The following is a 25,707-nucleotide window of genomic DNA, read 5'->3' as shown; positions in this document are numbered from 1 at the left end:
GTATTTATTAGTTATTTATTTGTTTCCTTCAGTCTCTCTCAACAAATTATTGAGAGGAAACAACAACATTAACACATTATTCATTCATTCATTCATTTATTTATTTATTTATATCTATACATTTCATTTAGATTTATTTTCACTTTGGTTTGGTTTAGTTTCTTCTCCTCTTCCTCCTCCTCTCTCCTCTTCCTCCTCCTCTCTTCTCTCCCTCCTCCTCTATTCTCCTCTTCCTCCTCCTCCTCCTCCTCCTCCTCCTCTCTTTTCTTCCTCCTCCTCCTCCTCAGTTTCAGTCTTAGTATTAAAGGTTTTATAGTTTTCTTGGTCCTGGATGGATGGAGGGAACAAAGGAAGTTAGGTTTCACTTTGAGTCAGTCTTCACATTTGGGCTGATGTCATATGTGTGTGTGCGTGTGCGTGTGCGTGTGTGTGTGCGTGTGTGTGTGTGTGTGTGTGCGTGTGTGTTACATCTTTTCTGTCTAGACATAGGCTAGATAGAGATTTGTTATCCGGGGAGTCTTGAACTTTTCCATTAATCAATATCAATTAATTCATCTACTTATTTACTTATATACTCTTTCTTTCTTTCTTTCTTTCTTTCTTTCTTTCTTTCTTTCTTTCTTTCTTTCTTTCTTTCTTTCTTTCTTTCCTTCCTTCCTTCCTTCCTTCCTACTTTCTTTCTGTCTTTCTTTCCTAGGCCTGTCACAATAGTTATTGACTTATCGTACTATAACCTAATTATCAGCCTCATCATGTCTATATATGGACTTTTTTATTTTATTTATAGGAAACAACAACATTTACACATTTTTTATTTATTTATTTATTTATTTGTCAAATTTCTTTATTCTTTCTTGGACAGAATTCACAACAGAACAAACAGAGAATAAACAAATAACCAAATATAAAATATTAAAGAAGTATAAATAGAAAAATAAAACGATTTCAATATAAAATTAAATAAAGAAAGAATAAAAAAATAAAAAAATAAAAATGGTATAAGTGACAAACATCTTCAATTAAAACACTTTGAATGACAGATTTACTTTTCTAATTTTTTAAATATTATTTAGAGACTCAAAATAATATTTTATTTAAATTAAAAATAACGATAAATAATGATAAGGGTTGTTTTTAGCTTTGTGGATATGAAACTTACGATTAACAATATTACAAATACTGTTATTTTGAAAATTCTAAACCGGAAACAAAGCTTTTCCCTCCGCCTTCTCTCCGCTCATCACACTTTGGTTCCGCTTCTTTTGGTTCCTGCTGATATATATGTGAGAGCTTCTACTTCCGGACACGTTATTGTTGCATCAGCATCCAGCAGCGGCTCTGTGTGTTAATGCAATGTCGACCTCAGCAGAGACAGGTACAGTAAACAGCATTTATTAATCTACATTACAGATTAATTTAACGCGCGTGTCAGTTTGTCTTAACGCGTTTTAATGAGCTAAGCTAATGTTAGCCTCGTTAGCTCACTGATGTCTGCAGAGCTGCAATAAAATAAAACATTAAACCCTTTAAAACCATACTTATTTGATATATATTTAATATAAATGTTTACTATATATGTTTAATTAAGTGTAATGTGTTGCTAACGACACGCACACACTCTTTAATATATGTGTTAATTATCTACATATGTGTCCTATTAAACAGCATTAGGGGCAAAGCAATTAAATACTCTTATATTTATTAAAATACTGAGTTAAAGTATAATTTAGAGGTGTTTTTACTTTACTGTAGTATTTCTATGTGATGCTACTTTCTACATATTAAAGGGAAATGTTGTACTTTCTATTTCACTACATTGATTTGACAGCTGTATGTAAATGTACCTATTTAATATGTATACTGTATATATTTAATTAAGTGTAACGTGTTGCTAAAGACACACACATACTCTTTAATATATGTGTTAAATATCTACATATGTGTCTTATTAAACAGCATTAGGCAGCTTTAGTTACTTTTCAGATTAAAATATGACATAATTCATAATATAACAAGTTAATAAAATGGCAAACTCCCTTTTTTAAAATACCTATTTAATAAATATATACTGTATGTGTTTAATAAAGTGTAATGTGCTGCTAAAGACTCTTTAATATACAGTGAATACTGGCAAGTAGTATGCAATATTTCTAATATAATAATAATATATCAGTCAGAGGGACAAAACAGTACTTTTACTGTAATACTGCATACTACATCACTATAATACTGCAGTACTTTTACTGTAATACTGCATACTACATCACTATAATACTGCAGTACTTTTACTGTAATACTGCATACTACATCACTCATAATACTGCAGTACTTTTACTGTAATACTGCATACTACATCACTATAATACTGCAGTACTTTTACTGTAATACTGCATACTACATCACTATAATACTGCAGTACTTTTACTGTAATACTGCATACTACATCACTCATAATACTGCAGTACTTTTACTCTAATACTGCATACTACATCACTATAATACTGCAGTACTTTTACTGTAATACTGCATACTACATCACTATAATACTGCAGTACTTTTACTGTAATACTGCATACTACATCACTCATAATACTGCAGTACTTTTACTCTAATACTGCATACTACATCACTATAATACTGCAGTACTTTTACTGTAATACTGCATACTACATCACTCATAATACTGCAGTACTTTTACTGTAATACTGCATACTACATCACTCATAATACTGCAGTACTTTTACTGTAATACTGCATACTACATCACTATAATACTGCAGTACTTTTTCTCTAATACTGCATACTACATCACTCATAATACTGCAGTACTTTTACTGTAATACTGCATACTACATCACTATAATACTGCAGTACTTTTACTGTAATACTGCATACTACATCACTATAATACTGCAGTACTTTTACTGTAATACTGCATACTACATCACTATAATACTGCAGTACTTTTACTGTAATACTGCATACTACATCACTATAATACTGCAGTACTTTTACTCTAATACTGCAGTACTTTTACTGTAATACTGCATACTACATCACTATAATACTGCAGTACTTTTACTGTAATACTGCATACTACATCACTATAATACTGCAGTACTTTTACTGTAATACTGCATACTACATCACTATAATACTGCAGTACTTTTACTGTAATACTGCATACTACATCACTATAATACTGCAGTACTTTTACTGTAATACTGCATACTACATCACTATAATACTGCAGTACTTTTACTGTAATACTGCATACTACATCACTCATAATATTGCAGTACTTTTACTGTAATACTGCATACTACATCACTCATAATACTGCAGTACTTTTACTGTAATACTGCATACTACATCGCTCATAATACTGCAGTACTTTTACTGTAATACTGCATACTACATCACTATAATACTGCAGTACTTTTACTGTAATACTGCATACTACATCACTATAATACTGCAGTACTTTTACTGTAATACTGTATACTACATCACTCATAATACTGCAGTACTTTTACTGTAATACTGCATACTACATCACTCATAATACTGCAGTACTTTTACTGTAATACTGCATACTACATCACTATAATACTGCAGTACTTTTACTGTAATACTGCATACTACATCACTCATAATACTGCAGTACTTTTACTGTAATACTGCATACTACATCACTCATAATACTGCAGTACTTTTACTGTAATACTGCATACTACATCACTATAATACTGCAGTACTTTTACTGTAATACTGCATACTACATCACTCATAATACTGCAGTACTTTTACTGTAATACTGCATACTACATCACTATAATACTGCAGTACTTTTACTGTAATACTGCATACTACATCACTCATAATACTGCAGTACTTTTACTGCAATACTGCATACTACATCACTATAATACTGCAGTACTTTTACTGTAATACTGCATACTACATCACTCATAATACTGCAGTACTTTAATTTTCACTTTGGTTTAGTTGCATCTAGTTTAATCTGCTTTAAATTGAATATTGTTTGTATATTATGCTCGAGCCATATTTCTAAATCTCTACTTGCTGCTTTCTCTCTGTGTGTGTGTGTGTGTGTGCATGTGTCTGTCTGTGTGTGTCTGTCTGTCTGTGTGTGTGTGTGTGTCTGTCTGTCTGTGTGTGTGTGTGTGTCTGTGTGTGTGTCTGTGTGTGTGTCTCTCTTTCAGTTTCAGTCTTAGTATTAAAGGTTTTATAGTTTTATTGGTCCTGGATGGATGGAGGGAGGGAACAAAGGAAGTTAGGTTTCACTTTGAGTCTGTCTTCACATTTGGACTGATGTTATATTTCATCAGCCAAATGTTTTTTTTTGTGTGTGTGTGTGTGTGTGTGTGTGTGTCTCTCACATCTTTTCTGTCTAGACATAGGTAGAGATTTGTTAATCGGGGAGTCTTGACCTTTTCCACTGTTCAATATCAATTGATTCATCTACTTTTTTATTTATCTGTGTTTTCTTCCTTCCATCCTTTGTTCCTTCTTCTTTCTTTCTTTCTTTTTTTCTTTCTTTCTTTCTTTCTTTCCTTCCTTCCTTCTTTCCTCCCTTTCTTTTCTCCTTACTTCCTTCCTTCCTTCCTTCCCTCCTACTTTCTTTCTGTCTTTCTTCCTTTTCTTCCTAGGCCTGTCACAATAGTTATTGCATCATCATCATGTCTCTACATGGACTTTTTTTTTTGGATGGATGGAGGGAAAAAAGGAAGTTAGGTTTCACTTTGAGTCTGCCTTCACATTTGGGCTGATGTCATCAGACAGTCATGTGTGTGTGTCTCACATCTTTTCTGTCTAGACATAGGTAGAGATTTGTTATTCAGGGAGTCTTGACCTTTTCCATTGATTAATATCAATTGATTCATCTACTTATTAAACATTACATTGTTTTTTATTTATCTGTGTTTGTATATCACGAGTCCTTCCATCCTTTCTTTCTTTGTTTCTTTGTTTCTTTGTTTCTTTCCTTCCTTCTTTCCTCCCTTTCTTTTCTCCTTCCTTCCTTCCCTCCTACTTTCTTTCTGTCTTTCTTCCTTTTCTTCCTAGGCCTGTCACAATAGTTATTGCATCATCTTGTCTATATATGGACTTTTTTTTTTGTGTCATTCGTTCTGTTTCATATCGTCTACTCATATCGCTCCTCGGTTTCTTGCCATGTTTGCTGCAGCAGAGCATCATCAAAGGCATCAGTGATCTTTAGCTTCAGGTCGTTGATGTCCCGTATCTTATGTTCCAGACACGATACACAAATATAGTGTGATTTAAAAACTTTGATAACCACTGAGCTCATAGAACAAATCTGATTAACACGTCTCATCGATTGCTTTTGAATTGTAAAGAGACTTTGGTGACACCCTGTATATCGTCCAATAGAAGTAGCTAACGTGACTTAGCGTGGTATCATCTGCAGGATTTCATCTTAATGTTTAGTCACACAGCCGTTACTGGTCTTACTGGTCTTACTGGTCTTACTGGTTTTACTGGTTGTCCCACTGGGTGAAGTAATGGTGCTGTTGTTAAGGCTGATTTATGCTTCTATGTTGGGTTGATGTCAAGCCGACGCCGTACCTATGCAGAGCTCAAGTCAACCCCTACCGTCCGCTGATGTCCACCTCCCCAGAAATGTAACTACGCATCGAGGCAATGCAGACTGTGACATCCGTGACGTCACCCATTGGTTTGTGGACTGCTGCTCGGACGCCAATAGTTTCTAATCTAGGCAGCGCCATCTTGAAAATTTCAGGTGCATGCTGGGAAAAATAAAAACACGGATTCTACTTATATGGGTATGAATATAACATGGACCAGGTCGAAGAGCATCTAATCGAAGAAGCTCATTGACCCATTGTTGCTGTTGGTTTTTTTTAAAGATTTTTTTGGCATAGACATCTTTGGGGTGACATGCGGACTCGAATCAGGGTCGGCTTCGTACATGGCATGCGCCCCAACCACTCGACTACCTGTGACCGAAAAAGCCGGAAGCTAAACAAAGAATCAACTAGAGACACTGAAAACCATTCAGGATAGGAGCACATCCCCCTACTGCTCTGGTGGTGAATTGGAAAGGAGCATGACAGCGTAGTTACGACGTGGAGGTTTCGTAGAAGCATAAATCAGCCTTTTAGCGTTGGTGTTCTCTGCAGCCTTTGAGTTCTGGTGCTGTTTGTTAGTCTTGGTGTCTGATACCGACCCTCTTGTTCTCTGCAGCCTTTGAGTTTGGCTTCTTGCTACAGATAAGTGAGGAAGTCGCGTTGGCAGCGGCCCTGAACGACTACCTAGCCTCACGCAGCTACCTGGCTGGCTTCAGCCCCTCTCAGGTCGACCAGAAAGCCTTTAAGCTCCTCCGCAGGCCCCCAGACCCGCAACATGTCCACGCTCTGCGCTGGTACAGACACATAGCCGCCCTGCAGCCGGACCTCGACACCACAGACAGCAGCAGTGAGTAGACAGACCAATGAAGGCATGAACAGATTTAAGGCCCATTTATGCTCAACAAAACGAAAATGTATCCGTACGATGTTAGCGTCACTGCTCACATACTTCCATGCGTCCTTTACGTTGGCATGGATGTTAACCAATACATCCACCAGGGGGCAGCACGGAGTCAAAAACAAACATGGCGACTGTGGAGGAGATATTGATAATGTTCCTCTTGCTTAAAAGACAAAAACCATATGTTTAACCCTCCTGTTGTCCTCGAGTCAAGGAAGGAAGGAAGGAAGGAAGGAAGGAAGGGAGGAAGAAGGAAGGAATGAGGGAGGGAGGAAGGAAGGAAGGAAGGAAGGAGTGAATGGCGGGAGGAAGGAAGGAGGGAGGGAGAAAGGGGGGGGGCAGAAAGGAAAAAAGGAAGGGAGGAAGGAACAAAGAACAGGAAAGAACGAAGGGAGGAAAGAGAGAAGGAAGAAAGGAGGGAGGGAGGAAGGAAGAAGGGAGGAAAGATGGAAGGAGGGACAAAGGAAAAGAGGTAGGGAGGGAGGAAAGAAAGAAGGAAGAAAGGGGGATGGAGGAAGGAAACAAGGAAGGGAGGAAAGAGAAAGGAGGACGACAGGAAGGTTAAAGGTTAAGGTCTCACTAGAGCTACGTATCGAGTAGTGACAGCAACACTGCCCCCCCGTGGTTTCCGGTGGTACTGCTCCGTTTGGTCCGTATCCGTAAGCTTTATGGAAACGTGCAGATATACGGACGAAATGAACGCAGAGCACGGACAGAAGGCTCCGTCTGTATCCAGATCTGTATTTAACGTTGAGCATAAATGGGCCTTAAGGCGTGACGGTGGGAGGCAGGAAGTTAGAGTAGAAGCAGCTCCAACCTGCCGCTCTGCAAACACTCACATGCATGAATCAGGGTTGGGTCCCGAGGTCGGTGCTTTTATGATTTGTCAGTAATTATGTCATTACTATTCACGTCCAATGGGGCTTTCCCATTATACAGTTCTAGCTCGGTTTGACTATACTCGCTCTTTTTTGCTTTTCCATCAGGGATAGTAGCTGATACCTGGAGCTTTTTTAATATCTGCTCTGGCGAGGTTCCAAGAAAGCTGAGCCAATATTAAAATGAGTGAGACGGGCTTTTTTTATTTACCTGATATTTTATAAGAAATGGCTCAATTTTCTTGCTTTGTGTGTGTGACAAAAAGCCACATACACCACCGGTATCGGTTCATATGTAAAAGGTTCCCAACCCTGTGCATGAACTCACAAGTCTTTAAAGAGCATTTGGATTAACCCTCCTGTTGTCCTCGAGTCAAGGAAGGACAGGAGGAAGAAGGGAGGAAGGGAGGAAAGGAGGAAAGGATGGAAGAAAGGGAGGGAGGGAGGAAAGGAAAGAATGAAAGGAAGGACGGAGGAAATAAGGAAGGAAGAGAGGAAGGGAGGGAGGAAGGAAAGAAGGAGGGAGGGCGGAAAGGAAGGACAGAGGAAAGAAGGAAGGGAGGAAAGTAGGGGGGAGGAAAGAAAGAGAAAAGGAAGGAGGGACGGAGGAAAGAAGGAAGGGAGGAAGGAAAGGAAGGAAGGAGGGAAGGAAATAAGGGAACAGTCTAAACAGACGGGGTCAATTTGACCCGGGAGGACGACAGGAAGGTTAAAATGAGTCTCAGCTCGTCAGCTGTGAGCAGAGTTAGTTTATCGCTGTTCAAACAGACGACAGACAGCAGCTGTTGGTTTTACCTTCAGATGAGTCGACATGTTCAAAGAGACACCTGCCCCCCCTAAATAATACCCCAGGTTAAAGTTTAGATGTGATATTCCTCTCAATGTTTCTCTGCATGTGTTTGTGTGTTTGATGCTCTGACAGCTGATTGTTTTATGTCTGATGATTGTTTAACTTCATTCCTCTGAAGGAAGAAAAAGATGATTTCTCTCTCTCATCTTTTTTTTTCATGACATAAATGAGCATCTTCTTCTCTGTGTGTGTTCAACATGAAGCTCCATTTACTCACATTACAGACAGGAAGTTGATATTACAGCTGATAGCAAAGGTTTGACTGCAAATATGAATAATTATAAAGACATTAATTGGGTGTTTTATTTTGAAGGAGCTGATATTTGAAAGCTTTGAGAATCACTACAGTTGTGTAAAACCTGAAAGGGAGTCTTCTCCTTCTCCTTCTCCTCCTCCTCCTTCTTCTTCTCCTCCTCCTCCTCCTCCTCCTTCTCCTCCTTCTTCTTCTCCTTCTTCTTCTTCTTCTTCTTCTTCTCCTCCTTCTTCTTCTCCTCCTCCTTCTTCTCCTTCTCCTCCTTCTTCTTCTCCTTCTCCTCCTCTTTCTCCTTCTTCTTCTTCTTCTTCTTCTTCTTCTCCTTCTTCTTCTCCTCCTCCTTCTTCTTCTTCTCCTACTTCTCCTTCTTCTTCTTATTTTCTGCATGTTTTGAATCATGTGTGTGGAAGCAGTTTGGATTTATATTGTTTTATGTTACTACAGTAGATCTGCTGCTCTTCAAGTTATAACTTTTTACAGATCAAACTAGATGCAACGAAACCAAACTGAAAATAAAAACAACAGACTCAGAAGCTGCAACAATTAATTGATCAATATAAAATTACCCTGCAGCTATTTTTAATAATAATCAATAATCAAACATTTGCTGCTTTCAGCGTCTTTTAATATGAAGATTTGATGCTTTTTCTGTGTTTATAAATGACTAAAAACCTAAAGCAAAATGCATTTATCACCATTTTCTGACATTTTATAGCCCAAAAAGACTCATCAATAATGAAAACAATCAATAGTAAAGGGTTACTGATGCAGCGGGACATTAATTCAGAGATATATTAACTTTATTTCTCACATTACAGTCGGTCAGCAGCTGTTCTTTGCTTCAAACTAATGTGTTTAATACATTTAAAGCCACTGTGTGTAAAATATGAAGCATGAAGTGAAATTTGCATCATTTAATTTGTTGTTTGGTTTTGTGTAAAAGAAAAAGAGAAATGGTACAAACGTCAGGAATATTAAAACGTCAGGAATATTAAAACCTGCATGTAGTGGCTTTAAATCCATATGAAGTATTTATTGAAGTATTTTTCCTTTTTTAATGTTTTTATATGTTTCTTTATTTCAGTGAAGGGAAAGCGAGTCCAGCCGCCTTGGTCTCCACCAGCAGGAACAAATGTTCCCCAACTAAAACTCTACAACAGCCTGACCAGATCTAAGGTGAGGAAGAGGAGCACTTTCCACATAGAGCAGGTTCTAAACCGAACTCTTCAGGTTTTAACTTTAAAGAGACCCAACATTCCCACATGAGACACAGTGGAGAGAAAAAACTCCCTTTTAACAGGAAGAACCCTCAGAACCAGACTCAGAAGTGGGCGGACATCTGCCTCGACCGGTTGGGGTAGAGAGGAGAGAAAGGAAGGATAGAGGAAGGAGAGGAGAGAGAGAGAGGAAGAGCAGGAGAGAGAGGAAGAGGAAGAGAGAGAGAGAGAGGAAGGAGAGGAGAGAGAAGCACATTGAAGGTCCGGGACTGGAATCTGTCATCTGGACGTCTACAGGCCCAGATTACCTGTGAGACCAGAAAGCACAGACAACTCCGGGGAAGAAGTTTAGGTTATTGAATGCATTAATAGAACATGAATGTTAATGGAGAGAGGGGGAGGGAGGGAGAGGGGGAGAGAGGGAGAGGGAGAGAGAGGGAGAGAGGGAGAGACCGAGACCGAGACCGAGACCCAGTGCATCATGGGAGTCCCCCGGCAGTCTAAGCCTATAGCAGCATTAGCTAAGAGCCCTAACTAGAAGCTTTATCAAAAATTCGACTTTTAGAGATACTAGGAACCAGCAGTAAGCCTGCATGCTGGGAGCGCAGTGTTCTAGTAGGTTCATAAGGTACTATAAGATTTATTAACATGAAGTTTTGTTACAACAAATAAATAATCTACCAAACACTAATGTCCTTACTTTTTATGCTCTCTGTCGTGTGTGAACTGTGACATTTATTAAACTCTCTCTTCTGTTTATTATCAGCCTTACTTCCTCTTAATGGACCGACATTTATAATTAAACTATCAGTTAATAACCTTCAGTCTAAAGTACAAAGAATAATAAAAATTTAATAATAAAATACAGAGATAATGATAATAAAGACATATAACACGTATAACATCATAGTATTAAAAGCTGCTACTTATTAAATAATTTACAGCCTTACAGTCTCTGCATCAGTTTGGACTGTTAAGACCATACCTTCAGGTGGAAGTTTTGTGTACTTTACGGCTTCAAATCAGCTAAAAATCTGCAACTTTGCCACCAAGAATGAAAAACAAAGCATCAAATAACTCTTCTTAGTGTGAGTTAATTCTCTGCTCGGCTCGTAATCGTTTGTCTTCTTCGTATTTTTTTTTAGGAGGTTTTTGTCCCTCAGAATGGGAACAAAGTGACGTGGTACTGCTGCGGACCGACGGTGTACGATGCCTCACACATGGGACACGCCAGGTAAGAGTCATGAGTAATGAGATAGTGCTCAATAACAAAGGTTTTATTTTGAAAAGCTTAGACAGGAAGCCACCGCAGCTCCATTAGTTTGACAGAAGCTGAAACACATGAAATGTTTTAACTGTAAATAAAAGTGAGTTTACTGACTAATTATTAAAAACCAGGAAGTGATGTGTGAACTACCGTCATGGTAACTCGCTCAGCTCTAATATCTCTGCACATCTTCTGCGCACAGACTGTATAAAAGAAATGGACGTAACATCCGTGACGTCACCCATTGGTTTGTGGACTGCTGCTCGGAAGCCAATAGTTTCTAATCTTGGCAGCGCCATCTTGAAAATTTCAGGTGCATGCTGGGAAAAATAAAAACATGGATTCTACTTATATGGGCATGAGGTGGGGCCATGGGCGGAGCGGGGAGGTTGCTATGGTTACGAGGGCTGGATCTCGAGGACATTGGTCAATCAACCTGTCAATCAGGACGTAGCCACGCCCCTAATGCATACCCTGCTTTATCGTCACATATAAAATCAGGGAGGCCAAAATGTCCCAAATGAACATCATACTGCATTGAAGAAGGCTTTAAACTAGCGATTGAGACCATAAACACATTTTGAAAACGTTTACTGAGGTTAGAAATCAAGTGAGAAGTTGGTGAATTCTCCATTGACTTGTATAGAGACGGTCGCCCCCTGGTGGCCTTTTGATAGAATGCAGCTCTAAGTTACTTCCACGTTTTGATAATCGTGATTTCAATTTTCACCCAAATAATGGTGATTATGATTTTCTCCATAATCAATCAGCCTTAATATAAAGTACATTATACCAACATTGTATTTCTATCATTTGTTCCAGGTCGTACATCTCCTTCGATATTCTGCGGAGAATACTGAGGGATTACTTCAAGTATGACGTCCTGTACTGCATGAACATCACAGACATAGACGACAAAGTGAGTGTTAATCCTTTATTCTTCCTCTTTTTAGGTTTGTAGTTTTTATTAAATACTAATTAACAAGTTCAAGAACAGTTTTTACCCCTGAGAGCAATAATGTCACTGAATGTAATGTAATGTGTGTGATTGCGCAATAATCTGGTGGATTGCACAATAACTTGAATTACATGTTGTATGTGAGGTGTGTGCTTGGTTAATTAATGTTTTTATCTTTGCACTAATAAAGGGTTGCATCTGAATTTCTCTCATGACAATAAAGATATATTCTATTCTAATATAAGATTATTTCACTATGAATTTAAGCCTCCTGTTGTCCTCCCCAGGTTTGATTTGACTGTTTTTTTAAAGCATAAAGGTTTAAATTATCACCCAAATCTGTGTTAGACCCTTTTATCCAACTTCATTCTGACTTATTAGAAGTTTTATACATACATTTTGGAAGTTATATAGGCCATAGGCCTCATTTAATGAAATTATACCCCATTTTTGAGTTAATAGGTGCTTGTAGAAGGAAACTAAAGTCTAATTACTGGTCTATTAATAAAGTTGTTCTATAAGACAAGTGTTGCTGCAGCTTTTATTTTGTAATTATTCCTCAGTTTCCTGTTTGTGCTTCATGTTATTTTATTTTCATGCAGATTATTAAACGGTTAAAGCATTAAAATAAATATGACATGAGAAAGGTGTTGCTGGAGCTTTTAGTTTCCTGTTTGTGCTTTAAGTTGTTTTTTCTTTTTTCTTCTTCCTGCAGATTATTAAGCGTGCACGGCAGAACTACCTGCTGGATCAGTACAAAGAGAAACAACCACAAGCTGCTCAGATCCTGCAGGATGTGCTGAGTGCCAGAGGGGTGAGACTCTGATATAAGGAGGAGGTCACACTCAGGTGCAATCAAGGGAGGGAGGAAGGGAGGAAGGAGGGGGGGAGGAAAGGAGGAAGGGAGGGAGAGAGGGAGGAAAAGAAAGGAAGGAAAAGAAGACAAGAACGAAGGAGGGAGGAAGGAAGGAAGGAAGGGAGGGTGGGAGGGAGGAAGGAAAAGAAGACAAGAACGAGGGAGGGAGGGAGGAATGAAAGAAGGAGAGGGAGGGAGGGAGGAAGGAAGGGAGAGAGGGAGGGATGAAAGGAAGGAGAAGGAGGGAGAGAGGAAAGGAAAAGAAGACAAGAAGGAAGGAGGGAGGAAGGGAGGGTGGGATGGAGGAAGGAAAAGAAGACAAGAACGAGGGAGGGAGGGAGGAAGGAAGGGAGAGAGGAAAGGAAAAGAAGGAAGGGGAGGGAGGTAGGAAAGATGGAAGGGAGGAAAGGAAAAGAAGATAAGAAGGAAGGAAAGGAGGGAGGGAGGAAAATAAGACAGGAAGGAAAAAAGAAAAGATGAGAGTAAGGAAAGTGAGCCGGACTGGACTCCTCTGCGGGCCGGTTCTGGCCCACAAGCCTCATGTTTGACCTCCTTAAATAAACCTTTTAATGAAGTGAAAATAAAATACTGAAGCATCATTTTTGTGTCACCAACAAGAATCATTCATATTCCCTGATGTTATTTATTTATTCATTCTCCTGTTTCCTGTCTCCAGCCCTTCCAGACGTCGCTGGCTTCCACCACAGATCCCGATAAGAAGCAGATGTTGGAGCGTCTGGATGCTGCCGTCACCGCCGCTCTGCAGCCGCTGCAGGCCGCCATGGACGGCAAGGCAGCAGACGACGTGGTTCAACCTCTGGCCCAGGTAACAATGAGCGGACCTGGGGGTGTTTAGACAGTTAAGGGAGGGAGGGAGTAAAGATGGAAGGAAGGAAGGGAGGGAAAAGAAGACAGGAAAGAAGCAAGGAAGGAGGGATAGAAAGGACAGATGAATGGGAGGAAGGAAGGAAAGGTGGAAGGGAGGGAGGGAGGGAGGGAGTGTTGGAGGGAAGGAAGAGGGAGGGAGGAAGGAAGGAAGGAAGGAAAGGAAAGGAAAAGAAAAGAAGACAGGAAGGAAGGAAGGAAAAGAAAAGAAGGAAGGAAGGAAAGAAAAGAAGGAAGTCACAATATAAAAAATTATATCTTTTTATTATTTCATTATTTTTTTGTTGCACTGATTGATATTTTCTTAAATAGATTCTTTAAATGATGAACCTGCATAAAAAGCAATGACATTAAAAAATAAACTATATATTAAAGGCAGATAAGTTTAGTCACTATAAAGATTTATGTGTTTTTAAAAAATCTTGTTTCTCTTTTTTCTAGACGCTGTTGACGAACTCCAAAGATCTTCTGTCCGACTGGTTGGACAAACAGTTTGGGAGTCAAGTTACGGAGAACTCCATCTTCTCCATCCTGCCAAAGTATTGGGAGGGAGAATACCACAAAGACATGGAGGCTCTGAACGTACGTTAATAATGAAGCACAAAGGGTTAAAATTAGGGCTGTCAAACGATTAATTTTTTAAATCGAGATTAATCGCAGAATTTCGATAGTTAATCACGATTAATGGCGTTTTGAATTGCATGTTTAAAATCCTGTTATTTTCCATTTGAAGGCAGTTTTAAGCCCATAATGTAAAGCATTTCTTACCAGAGTGTCTTAACTGGGAATCAATCACGGCTCTGCTGCGACTCCCACACTCCAAAATGGTCCTTTGGTGGAGCTGAGGCTGGCTTGGCTGCACCTGGGTGTTTAGCGTGGAGGTGCTAACTCAAACTCCACGTACTCCGGTGGTAGTTAAACTCCGTTTGACACAGGTTGCATTTTACTTTTGACTTGTCAACTGAAGCGTCTGGAAGTGTTTTAAAGTTAAACAAGCCGTTCAAAAGTCCAGTAGCTCTCTTACTTTCCATCAGCGCGGTAGGTTTACTGCAGGAGGCCACTTCAAAGCATAGCGCTACAGCTAGAGGAGCCGTCTACGGGGGAGTAGAAGGGACAAAAAGGCTTGCAACATTAAAATGCGATTAAAAAAAATTAACGCGTTATGGATTGCATTAATCTAATCGCGATTAACGCGTTAACGCTGACAGCCCTAATAAAAATATAAGTTAATATATGTTGTTATTCTGCTGTAATTGTGTCTAAATGATGTTTGTGTTCTGCAGGTTCTTCCTCCTGAAGTCCTCACTCGAGTCAGTGAGTACGTACCTGAGATCGTAGACTTTGTGAAGAAAGTCATCTCCAACGGTTACGGGTAAGAAAAAAAAAAAGAAGCAGCCTTTGATCTTATATCGTACATCTTTATAGATTAATTAGCTAATTTCGTGTGTTTTTTTTACCGATGTTCGCAGGTACGAATCAAACGGTTCGGTTTACTTCGACACCTCAAAGTTCGACTCCAGTCCGCAGCACTCGTACGCCAAGCTGGTGCCCGAGGCCGTCGGAGACCAGAAAGCTTTACAGGAAGGAGAAGGTACGCTGTTATTACGTGTTCCCTACTCTCACCACTAGGAGGCGCCAAAGGCAAATAGAGACATTTACAAACCCTTCCTTCCTTCATTCCTTCTTTTTCCTTCCTTCTTTTTCCTTCCTTCTTTTCCCTCCCTTCCTTCCTCCCTTCCTTCCTTCCTTCCTTCCTTCCATCCGAGACATTTACAAACCCTTCCTTCCTTCCTTCCTTCCTTCCTTCCTTCTTTTTCCTTCCTTCTTTTTCCTTCCTTCCTTCCTTCCCTCCTTCCTTCCTGTCTTTTCCTTCCTTCCTTCCTTCCTTCCCTCCTTCCTTCCTGTCTTTTCCTTCCTTCCTTCCTTGCTTCCTCCCTTCCTTCCCTCCTTCCTTCCTTCCTTCCTTCCTTCCGTCCCTCCTTCCTTCCTGTCTTTTCCTTCCTTACTTCCTTCCTCCCTTCCTTACTTCCTTCCTTCCTTCTTTCTTTTTAATAATCTGGCCCTTGATTGAACCTGAGTATCAACTCTTTCCTCTCACAGCCAGCAGGGGGCGACTGACACTCCGCACTGCAGCTTTAACATTAAACCTGAATATATATTTTTCTGTTTGTAACTTCATTTCCTGTTTTCTGTATTCATTTCTCCCTTTTCTCTCTTTTAGGGGATCTGAGCATCTCTGCTGACAGACTGAATGAGAAAAAGTCCCAGAATGACTTCGCCTTGTGGAAAGCCTCCAAACCCGGAGAGCCTTCGTGGGATTCTCCGTGGGGGAAGGTGAGACTTCAAAATAAAACAATAAAACATAAATACAAACCTTTTAATAAACACAACTATAACTTAATTCAAATCACTCAAAATCACTGCATAGCTCTCACAACAGTCATTATCCTCACATACAGATATAACACGGTACTCTACATAAATGGCCAAGAACTAATATGAAGAGTAGATGTGTGTCAGTGTTTGGAGGGAAGTTATGGAGTAATTGTGACCATTGAAAGAAAGTAAAAAAATATGATTTCATTGAATACAGAGGTCTTCAACAGGGGGTCCGTGACCCCTAGGGGGTCCGTAGAGGTACTGCAGGGGGGTTGCGAAAGTTTTGGTTGATTAGACTTTTTTTTTTATATTCCCAATCGCAAGGGAATAAAGGAAGGAAGGATGGAAGGAAGGAAGGAAGGAAGGATGGAAGGGAGGTGGAAGGGAAGAAGGAAGGAAAGGAGGGAGGAAGGGAGGAAGAAAGTAGTAAAGGAGGGAGGGAAGGAGGGAGAAGGAAGGAAGGAAGGAAGGAAATAAGGAAGAGAGGAAGGAAGGATGGAAGGGAGGTAGAAGGGAAGAAGGAACGAAAGGAGGGAGGAAGGGAGGAAGAAAGTAGGAAAGGAGGGAAGGAGGGAGGAAGGGAGAAGGAAGGAAAGGAGAAAGGAAGGAAGGAAGGGAGGGGGAAGGGAAGGAGGGAGGAATGAAGGGAGGAAGAAAGTAGGAAAGGAGGGAGAAGGAAGGAAGGAAGGAAGGAACAGTCAAAACATTACAAAGTTATGTAAGAAGTGAATATGGGGATTTATTTGTGAATTGTTGAAATCAAGTATCTGGATATTTATGCTTTTAGTTTGTTATGAGAACTTAAATTGTTAATTTATTTTACTTTGTCATGTTTAAAAGTCGCTGTTACTGAATTCATGTTTTTAAAAAGTGAAGACAAAATAAGCTTCAATCTACACCTGTTTTTTTTTTTTCGGTCAAAGACAATAAAAGAGAGTTTAACCCTTTATTGGGCAAATAATTATATTTGGTAACTTCTGCAAATATCCCAAAATATCCTTCCTTCCTTCCTTCCTTCTTTCCTTCTTTCCTTCCTTCCTTCCTTCTTTCCTTCCTTTCCTTCCTCCCTGCCTTCTTTCTTCCCTTCCTCTTTTCCTTTCTCCCTCCCTTGTTCCTTATTTCCTCCGTCCGTCTTTCCTTCCTTTCCTTCCTTCCATCTGTCCTTCCTCCCTCCTTCCCTCCTTCTCTCCTCCCTTCCTTCTTTCCTTCCTCCATCCTTCCTTTCCTTCCTTCCATCTGTTCTTCCTCCCTCCCTCCTTCTCTCCTCCCTTCCTTCTTTCCTTCCTCCATCCCCCTTTCTTCTTCCTTCCTTCCTTCCTTCTTTCTTCCCTTCCTCCCTCCCTCCTTCTCTCTTTCTTTCCTCCCCCCTACCTTCCTTCCTTCCTTCCTTCTTTCCTCCGTCCTTTCTTCCTTTCCTTCCTCCTTCCTTCCTTCCTTCCTTCCTTCCTTCCTTCCTTCCTTCCTTCCTTCCTTCCTTTCAATGAGTGTCCTATAAAGGGTTAAATAATTAGTAAGAGAAACATATAGGGATGAGGAAAGAAAGATCATATATTAATTGTTTTTTTTAATATATCCTATAATTTTTCTCTTTTTGTTTAATTTGCATGAACATCTGTACAAGAAATTATTCACAGAAATCATTTATTTTGTAAATGATCAGAAAAATAAAATTTACCTAAACCTAAACTGCGGACCTTACACGTTAGATTACTCGTTACATCCAACGTCTTCAGTAGTTTACAGCTTTTTTAATGATTTATTTGATTTATTCTTGCAAGAGGGAGTCCAGTGATACAGCACTCAAGGCAGTTTGGTTGCACACAGAATTGAAAAAAACAGTTTTCATGACAAGCAGAAAGTTTATCTTGTGATTCTCTTTTTGATGAAGTTAGAGTTTAAATAAATGATGATGTAATATTTGTTGTTTTGAATGTTAAAACAGGGGCGACCCGGCTGGCATATTGAGTGTTCAGCGATGGCCGGCTCTATTTTGGGAGAGTCCATGGACATCCACGGAGGAGGGTTTGATCTCCGGTTCCCTCATCACGACAACGAGCTGGCTCAGTCCGAGGTAAAGATTTAATAAAACATGACGTAGAAACACAGAGATGGAGTTTAATGTGATTCACTGGTTAGTATTTAAAACTTCTGTTGTTCTCGAGTCAAGGGAGGAAGGGAGGGAGGAAGGGAGGAAGAAAGGAAGGAAGGGAGGGAAGGAAGGAGGGAGGAAGGAGGGGAGGAAGGAAGGAAAGGAAAGGAGGGAGGGAGGAAGGACAGACAGGAGATATATGGGGCAGGAGGGAGGAAAGGAAAGAAGGAAGGGAGGAAAGGAAAGGAAAGGAAAGGAAAGGAAAGAAGTAAGAGAGGGAGGAAGGAAGGAAGGACAGAAGGGAGGAAAGGAAAGAAAGGAGAGAGGAAGGGAGGAAAGGAAAGAAAGGAGGGAGGGCGGAAGGGAGGACAGGAGGGAGGAAAGGAAAGAAGGAAGAGAGGGAGGAAGGAAGGAAGGACAGAAGGGAGGAAAGGAAAGAAAGGAGGGAGGGAGGAAGGAAGGGAGGAAGGGAAGGAAGGACGGAGGAAAGGAAAGAAAGGAAGGAGGGAGGGAGGAAGGAAAGGGAAGGACGGAGGAAAGAAGGAAGGAAAGGAAGGAGGAGGGAAGGACAGAGGAAAGAAGGAAGGAAAGGAGGGAGGGAGGGAAGAAGGACAGGAGGAAGGAAGGAAAGGAGGGAGGAAGGAAGGAAGGACGGACAGAGGAAAGAAGGAGGAAAGGAAAGAAAGGAGGGAGGGAGGAAGGGAGGAAGGGAGGACAGGAGGGGAGGAAAGGAAAGAAGGAAGAGAGGGAGGAAGGAAGGAAGGACAGAATGGAGGAAAGGAAAGAAAGGAGGGAGGGAGGAAGGAAAGGGAAGGAAGGATGGAGGAAAGAAGGAAGGACAGGAGGAAGGAAGGAAGGACAGAAGGGAGGGAGGAAGGAAGGATGGAAAGGAGAGAAGAAGAAAGGGAGGAAAGGAAAGAGGGGAGGGAGGAAGGAAGGAAGGACGGAGGAAGAAAAGGAGGGAGGAAGGACCCCGGGAGGACGACAGGAAGCTTCATGTCTCCTTCCTCTTTCATTTCCCTCTCAGGCTTTCTTTGAGAACGACTTCTGGGTTCGTTACTTCCTGCATACGGGTCACCTGACCATCGCTGGATGCAAGATGTCCAAGAGTCTGAAGAACTTCATCACTATTAAAGACGCGCTGGCCAAGAACACCGGTACACTTCTTTCCTTTCTTTCTTTCTTTACTTTCTTTCTTTCCTTTCTTTTTTTCTTTCTTTCTTTCTTTCTTTCTTTCTTTCTTTCTACTCCTTGTTCTTTCTTTCCTTTCTTTCTTTCTTTCCTTCTACTTCTTGTTCTTTCTTTCCTTCTTTCTTTCTTTCTACTTCTTGTTCTTTCTTTCTTTCTACTTCTTGTTCTTACCTTCTTTCCTTCTACTTGTTCTTTCTTTCTTTCCTTCTACTTCTTGTTCTTCCTTCTACTTGTTGTTTCTTTCTTTCTTTCTTTCTTTCTTTCCGTCTACTTGTTCTTTCTTTCTTTCTTTCCTTTCTTTCTTTCCTTCTACTTCTTGTTCTTTCTTTCCTTCTTTCTTTCTTTCCTTCTTTCTTTCCTTCTTTCTTTCTTTCTTTCTTTCTACTCCTTGTTCTTTCTTTCCTTTCTTTCTTTCTTTCCTTTCTTTATTTATTTCCTTCTTTCTTTCTTGTTCTTTTTTCTTTCTTTCTTGTTTCTTTTTTCTTTCTTTCTTTCTTTCTTGTTACTTTCTTTCTTTTCTTTCTTTCTTTTTCTTCCTTTCTTTCTTGTTTCTTTCTTTCTTTCCTTCTACTTATTCTTTCTTTCTTTCTTGTTTTTCCTTTTTCTTTCTTTCTTTCTTTTTTCTTTCTTTCTTTCTTGTTTCTTTCTTTCTTTCCTCTTACTTCTTGTCTATAAGCCGATCTTTTTATATTTAATGTATTTAATGTTTGTTGTCCGTCCTCTCTGCAGCTCGTCAGCTCCGTCTGGCGTTCCTGATGCATTCCTGGAAAGACACTCTGGATTATTCCTCCAACACGATGGAGTCGGCCGTCCAGTACGAGAAGTTCATGAACGTAGGTGGAAGAACAGAAACAAGTGGTTTTAATCTGGAGGAGTTTGTTTTATGTTGACCTCTTATTATTGTGGTTGTTTTTTTATTATTAGGAGTTTTTCCTGAATGTGAAAGACATCCTTCGCTCTCCGACTGATATCACCGGTCAGTTTGAGAAGTGGGAAGCAGCAGAGATGGAGCTGAACAACGGGTAAGTGGAAACAACAATAAACAGGAGTCAAGTTTAAAGGATCATTCTGGTGATAGTAACTATAACTTACTCAGATTCTCACAATAGGTATTATCCTCACATACAAATATAACACAGTACTCTACATAATTAATAAATCAATACAAAAACACATTTAATTGAGTTGAATTATTAAAACTTTCATTTTCACCCTTGTGAATGTGCTATATTGGAATATATATTGATATCAGGATATAAGACTTTGGTCATATCGCCCAGCCCTATATTAAACAGAAGTGTTTCTGCACATGCTCAGTGTCGACTCGCCCTCACACACTGCATTTAATCCCATTTTAAAACAAACACCTTTTTAAAAACTAATCGTTACCCTTGTTGTGTAGTTTCTACGACAGGAAGTCAGCCGTCCACGAGGCTCTGTGTGACAACATGGACACTCGCACCGTCATGGAGGAGATGAGAACGCTGGTTGGTCAGAGCAACAGTTACATCGCCAGCAGGAAGAGCGCCAAGCTGAGACCTAACCGCATGCTGATGGAAAGCATCGCTGCATACCTCACCAACATGCTCAAGGTCTGAATAGAATGGAATAGAATGGAATAGAATGGAATAGAATAGAATAGAATAGAATAGAATAGAATGGAATGGAATGGAATGGTGTAGAATGGAATGGTGTAGAATGGAATGGAATGGTGTAGAATAGAATAGAATAGAATGGAATGGAATGGTGTAGAATGGAATGGTGTAGAATGGAATGGTGTAGAATGGAATGGAATGGTGTAGAATGGAATGGTGTAGAATGGAATGGAATGGTGTAGAATGGAATGGTATAGAATAGAATGGAATAGAATGGAATGGAATGGTGTAGAATGGAATGGTGTAGAATAGAATAGAATGGAATGGAATGGTGTAGAATGGAATGGAATAGAATAGTATGGAATAGTATGGAATGGAATGGAATGGTGTAGAATGGAATGGAATAGAATAGTGTGGAATAGTATGGAATGGAATGGAATGGTGTAGAATGGAATGGAATGGTGTAAAATGGAATGGTGTAGAATAGAATGGAATGGAATGGAATGGTGTAGAATGGAATGGAATAGAATAGTATGGAATAGTATGGAATGGAATGGAATGGAATGGTGTAGAATGGAATGGAATGGTGTGGAATGGAATGGAATGGTGTAGAGTAGAACGGAATAGAATAGAATGGAATGGTATAGAATGGAATGGTATAGAATGGAATGATATAGAATGGAATGGAATAGTATAGACTGGAATGGTATGGAATGGTATAGAGTGGAATAGAATGGTATGGAATAGAACAGAATGGAATGGTATAGAATGGTATGGAATGGAATGGAATAGAATTAGGGGAAACTTATCATGGACTCAAAGTGCATAGTAGTAGCTTCCCTTACAGACAATAAATACACATAAAATACATATTTTGTGTTTTATTTAATGTAGTTTCAGTTCAGACGTGGTTTGATTCTTCACACAGTTTAGCTGTTAATGGAGAGTGATTCAATGTTTCCTGTCAAATCCATTGATTTATTGATGTATTTATTTATTTATTTGTTTGTTCAGATATTTGGAGCCATCGAAGGATCCGACCCGATCGGTTTCCCAGTCGGAGGACAAAGTCAGAACATCGATGTGAGTAAAGAAGGAAAAGAGTTTTAAAGTCGTTCTGATTGGTGGATCATGAGAAATGTACCTAATAATATTATTATTATTATTATTGTTATTGTTATTGTCTATTAAAAAAGGAGACTATACTAAAGAATACTGTAGTTAAGGCTTTTGCTATTAAATGGAGTTTTTGGACTGTTGGTTGGACAAAATATGACAAACCGCAAACTTCAGCATGTTGTGAAGAGCTTTTTTTTCACAATTTTCTGATGTTTTATTCACCAAATGATGATGATGATGATGATGATGACAATAATAATAATAATAATAATAATAATAATAATAATAATAATAATAATAATAATAATAATAATAATCAGAAATCTCAGACATCTTTAATACACTATTTATTTATTCATTAATTTTTAGTTAAAAAGCTGCAATTTGGTCTGTTTAACGAACAAGTGAATGATCCTGCACATCTGCTCCAGCTGCTCTGATTTCCTCTTACTGAAAAAAAAAACAATCATAGTAAAAAAACCAAAAAAAACCCCAAATATTTAATTTTCAGGTTTGATATTTTCCATCTGCTGCTCTTCAGTTAAAAGTATTAAACAGATGTTTGTGTTGTTTTCCTGCAGCTGGAGAGCACAGTGATGCCGTTCCTCTCTGTGCTGTCTGACTTCAGAGAAGGAGTCCGCAGAATCGCCAGAGAGAAGAAAGGTAAAGATAATAATAATTATAACTCTGCTTTTATCTTTTAAAATCTTCTAAAGTTTAACTGAGTTTATCTTTAAGGTTTAATTAAAGTCTTTATTTTTAACCCTTCCAGTGACGGAGCTGCTGCAGCTGTGTGACGTAGTCCGTGATGAAACGTTACCAGAGCTCGGTGTTAGACTGGAGGATCATGAAGGTTAATATTCATCATTTAAAACATAAAATACTCTCAACTCTTTACTATAAACCTCATTATTTAACATTTATAAGCAGTTAATAAACGGTTTATAACATTATAGAATCTAGTTATAATCAGTAAGTGCTTATTAATGAATGAATGAGTGTTTGATGCACAATAAATGATTATATTTATATTAAAACGGCTATAATAATATAAAATACGTCTTTATAGGAGACATATAATATTAGACAAATCCTTTTACATTAATAAACTCTTAAATATATCTTCTTATAAATACATTATCGTGTGTTATAAACCTTTTTATTTCATGTGTATATAAATATTAAATTAGTGAACATAAAGTTGTTGCTATTGAAAAATAAGTGCTATGTATGTATTGTAGTTTAGTTAATTTAATACCAGGTTATGAGTAACTAGTGATATTATTATTATTATTATTATTATTATTATTATTATTATTATTATTATTATTATTATTATTATTATTATTAATATTATTATTATTATTATTATATATCATGTGACTGTGTTGCAGGTCTTCCTACGGTGGTGAAACTGGTGGACAAGGAAACATTACTGAAGGAGAAAGAAGAGAAGAAGAAAGTAAGAGATGCAGAAGTTATTATTATTATTATTATTATTATTACCATTATGAAGTTATTCCTATTTTTAAATCTAACCCTTTACAATTGAGAGAAGAAAAAAACACCTTTTAAAAACATTCTCTTTTAGCCAGAAATTCAGATTCAAGATTCAAGATTTCTTTATTTAGTCCCGAAGGAAATTTGTCTTGGACAATACGGGCTGCTACAGTACATACAACACATACTGTAACATGACTTATCCCAAAATGAGCTAGAATATACAACAAATATGGAAATAATAACGTTCTACATTAACCTTTCTAAAAATGTTTGTGTGCACATTTCTTCACATTTAACATAATTAATTCAAGTTCATGTTCATGAATTCATGTTCCTCCATCAACAAAAAAGCATAAAAACCAAACAGAATAAACCAACACCAGTATATAAATATTAACATCTGGACATAAACAATTGGATCTTAAATAAATCATTTTTATCTTTTTGTTCTTCCACAGATGGAAGAAGAGAAGAGGATGAAGAAGGAAGAAGCTGCGAGGAAGAAACAAGAACAGGAGGTCAGAAAAAACACAACAAACCTGATTCCCATTATAAGTTTAATCCTTTTTTTTGTTTTATTTAAGTATAAAAATGTTAATTTACTCTTTTCTCTTCCAGATGGCTAAACTTGCTAAGATGAAGATGCCTGCAAGTGAAATGTTTCGCTCAGAAACCGACAAATATTCCAAATTTGATGAAACGGTAAGACTTTTATTTTGAAAATATGAGTCTGTATATTGATTTTAACCCTCCTGTTGTCCTCCAGTCAAAGAAGAGAGGAAGAAGGAAGGTAGGAAAGGGAGGAAGGTAGGATAGAAGGAAGGGAGGGAGGATGGAAGGACGGTAGGAAAGGAGGAAAGGAAAGGAGGAAGGGAGAAAGGAAAGGAAAGGAAAGAAGGATGGATGGAGGAAAGAAGGAAGGAGGGAGGGAGGCAGGGAGGGAGGGAGAAGGAAGGTAGGAAAGGAGGAAGGTAGGATGGAAGGAAGGATGGAAGGGATGGAGGGAGGAAGGTGGGAAAGGAGGAAAGGAAAGAAGGGAGGCGGGAAGGAAGGACGGGAGGAAAGGAAAGAAGGTAGAGAGGAAGGAAAGGAAGGATGGACGGAGGAATGAAGGTAGAATGAAGGGAGGGAGGGAGAAAGGAAAAGAGGAAGGTATGAAGTAAGAAAGAAGGACAGAGGAAAGAAGGAATGAAGGAAGGTAGGAGGGAGGGAGGAAAGAAGGAAGGCGGGAGAATGAAAGGAAAGAAAGAAGGAAGGAACGAGGGGGCAGGAAAGAAGGAAGGAAGGAAGGAAGGAAGGAAGGAACAGTCAAAACAGACGGGGTCAATTTGAACCCGGGAGGACGACAGGAAGCTTAAGCTATTTTTATAACCATCATATTTAAACGAAGCCTCTAAGCATCATCTTGTATTTTATTTTGAAAGGGTTTCCCGACTCACGACGCCGAGGGCAAAGAGATCAGCAAAGGACAAACCAAGAAGCTGCGGAAGCTCTACGAGACTCAGGAGAAGCTTCACAACGATTATCTGCAGATGAACCAGAACGGAAACTGATTTTTATAAAAACACAAACCCAACAGAATAAATGTTAAGGCCAGAGACGCTGGCTCATCGTTTGTCTCCTTCTTCATCCTGCAACGGGACCAAAGTCCGTCTGTCTGGTGCTTTTTATTTTAATTATTTGGGGGAAGAAACTTGTTTTTTTCTTTCTTTTTTTAAATATCTCATCATCATGTCTCCACATCAGCATAAATAATAAGGTGATAAATGAAGGGACCGTCTCATAATGTTTTATAAATATAAATATATATATATATAAAAAGTGAAACTCTGTAACACTGCCAGTCATTTAAAAAAGGATTAAAAACTCTACTGTATGATTTTAAACTCTGAGCTTTTAAAATTCCACCTTAAGAAAACACAATAAACAGGTGACACCTTAAAACAGGAAGGAAGTCAAATTCATTAAAAGGGCCGAATACAGAAGAATCTGATCTGATGAGGGAAGGATTACTAAAAAGATGGAGGGAAGGAAGGATGGATGAGAAGACAGGAAGGAAAGATGGAAGGAAGAAAGGGGGGAAGGAAAAGAAGACAGGAAGGAAGGAAAGGACAGATGGGAGGAAGGAAAGAT

General features: G+C 39.0%; 1 protein-coding gene across 2 annotated transcripts; it reads left to right on the top strand.

Moving 5' to 3' along the window:
• The first annotated feature begins 1,291 nt into the window (after positions 1-1,291).
• Positions 1,292-25,447, top strand: cars1 (cysteinyl-tRNA synthetase 1). Of its 2 annotated transcripts, XM_053313975.1 has the most exons (23): positions 1,297-1,375; positions 6,250-6,480; positions 9,600-9,691; positions 10,878-10,966; positions 11,822-11,918; positions 12,673-12,771; positions 13,490-13,639; positions 14,140-14,280; positions 14,982-15,070; positions 15,168-15,289; positions 15,920-16,032; positions 18,020-18,148; positions 19,194-19,323; positions 20,087-20,190; positions 20,282-20,379; positions 20,760-20,949; positions 21,967-22,035; positions 22,653-22,734; positions 22,844-22,924; positions 23,466-23,533; positions 24,033-24,092; positions 24,193-24,276; positions 24,999-25,447. In XM_053313975.1, the coding sequence occupies exons 1-23, from the start codon at positions 1,354-1,356 to the stop codon at positions 25,125-25,127; spliced, it is 2,469 nt and encodes an 822-aa protein (XP_053169950.1). In that variant the 5' UTR covers positions 1,297-1,353; the 3' UTR covers positions 25,128-25,447. The 2 variants fall into 2 exon arrangements, with proteins under 2 accessions (XP_053169879.1, XP_053169950.1); XM_053313904.1 differs by lacking the exon at positions 6,250-6,480 and having other exon boundaries at positions 1,292-1,375.
• The last annotated feature ends 260 nt before the right edge of the window (positions 25,448-25,707 follow it).

The sequence above is a fragment of the Scomber japonicus genome, chromosome 1, assembly GCF_027409825.1.
Source record: "Scomber japonicus isolate fScoJap1 chromosome 1, fScoJap1.pri, whole genome shotgun sequence".
Lineage (NCBI taxonomy): Eukaryota > Metazoa > Chordata > Actinopteri > Scombriformes > Scombridae > Scomber > Scomber japonicus.
Note: the sequence above shows the minus strand (reverse complement) of the source record. Positions and strands in the feature narration are given on the sequence as shown.

Coding starts and splice junctions, on each gene's coding strand:
- cars1 (XM_053313975.1), top strand. CDS start 1,354: ATGTCGACCTCAGCAGAGACAG. Junction 9,692..10,877: donor ACAGCCTGACCAGATCTAAG/GTGAGGAAGAGG, acceptor ATTTTTTTTTAG/GAGGTTTTTGTCCCTCAGAA. Junction 11,919..12,672: donor TCACAGACATAGACGACAAA/GTGAGTGTTAAT, acceptor TTCTTCCTGCAG/ATTATTAAGCGTGCACGGCA.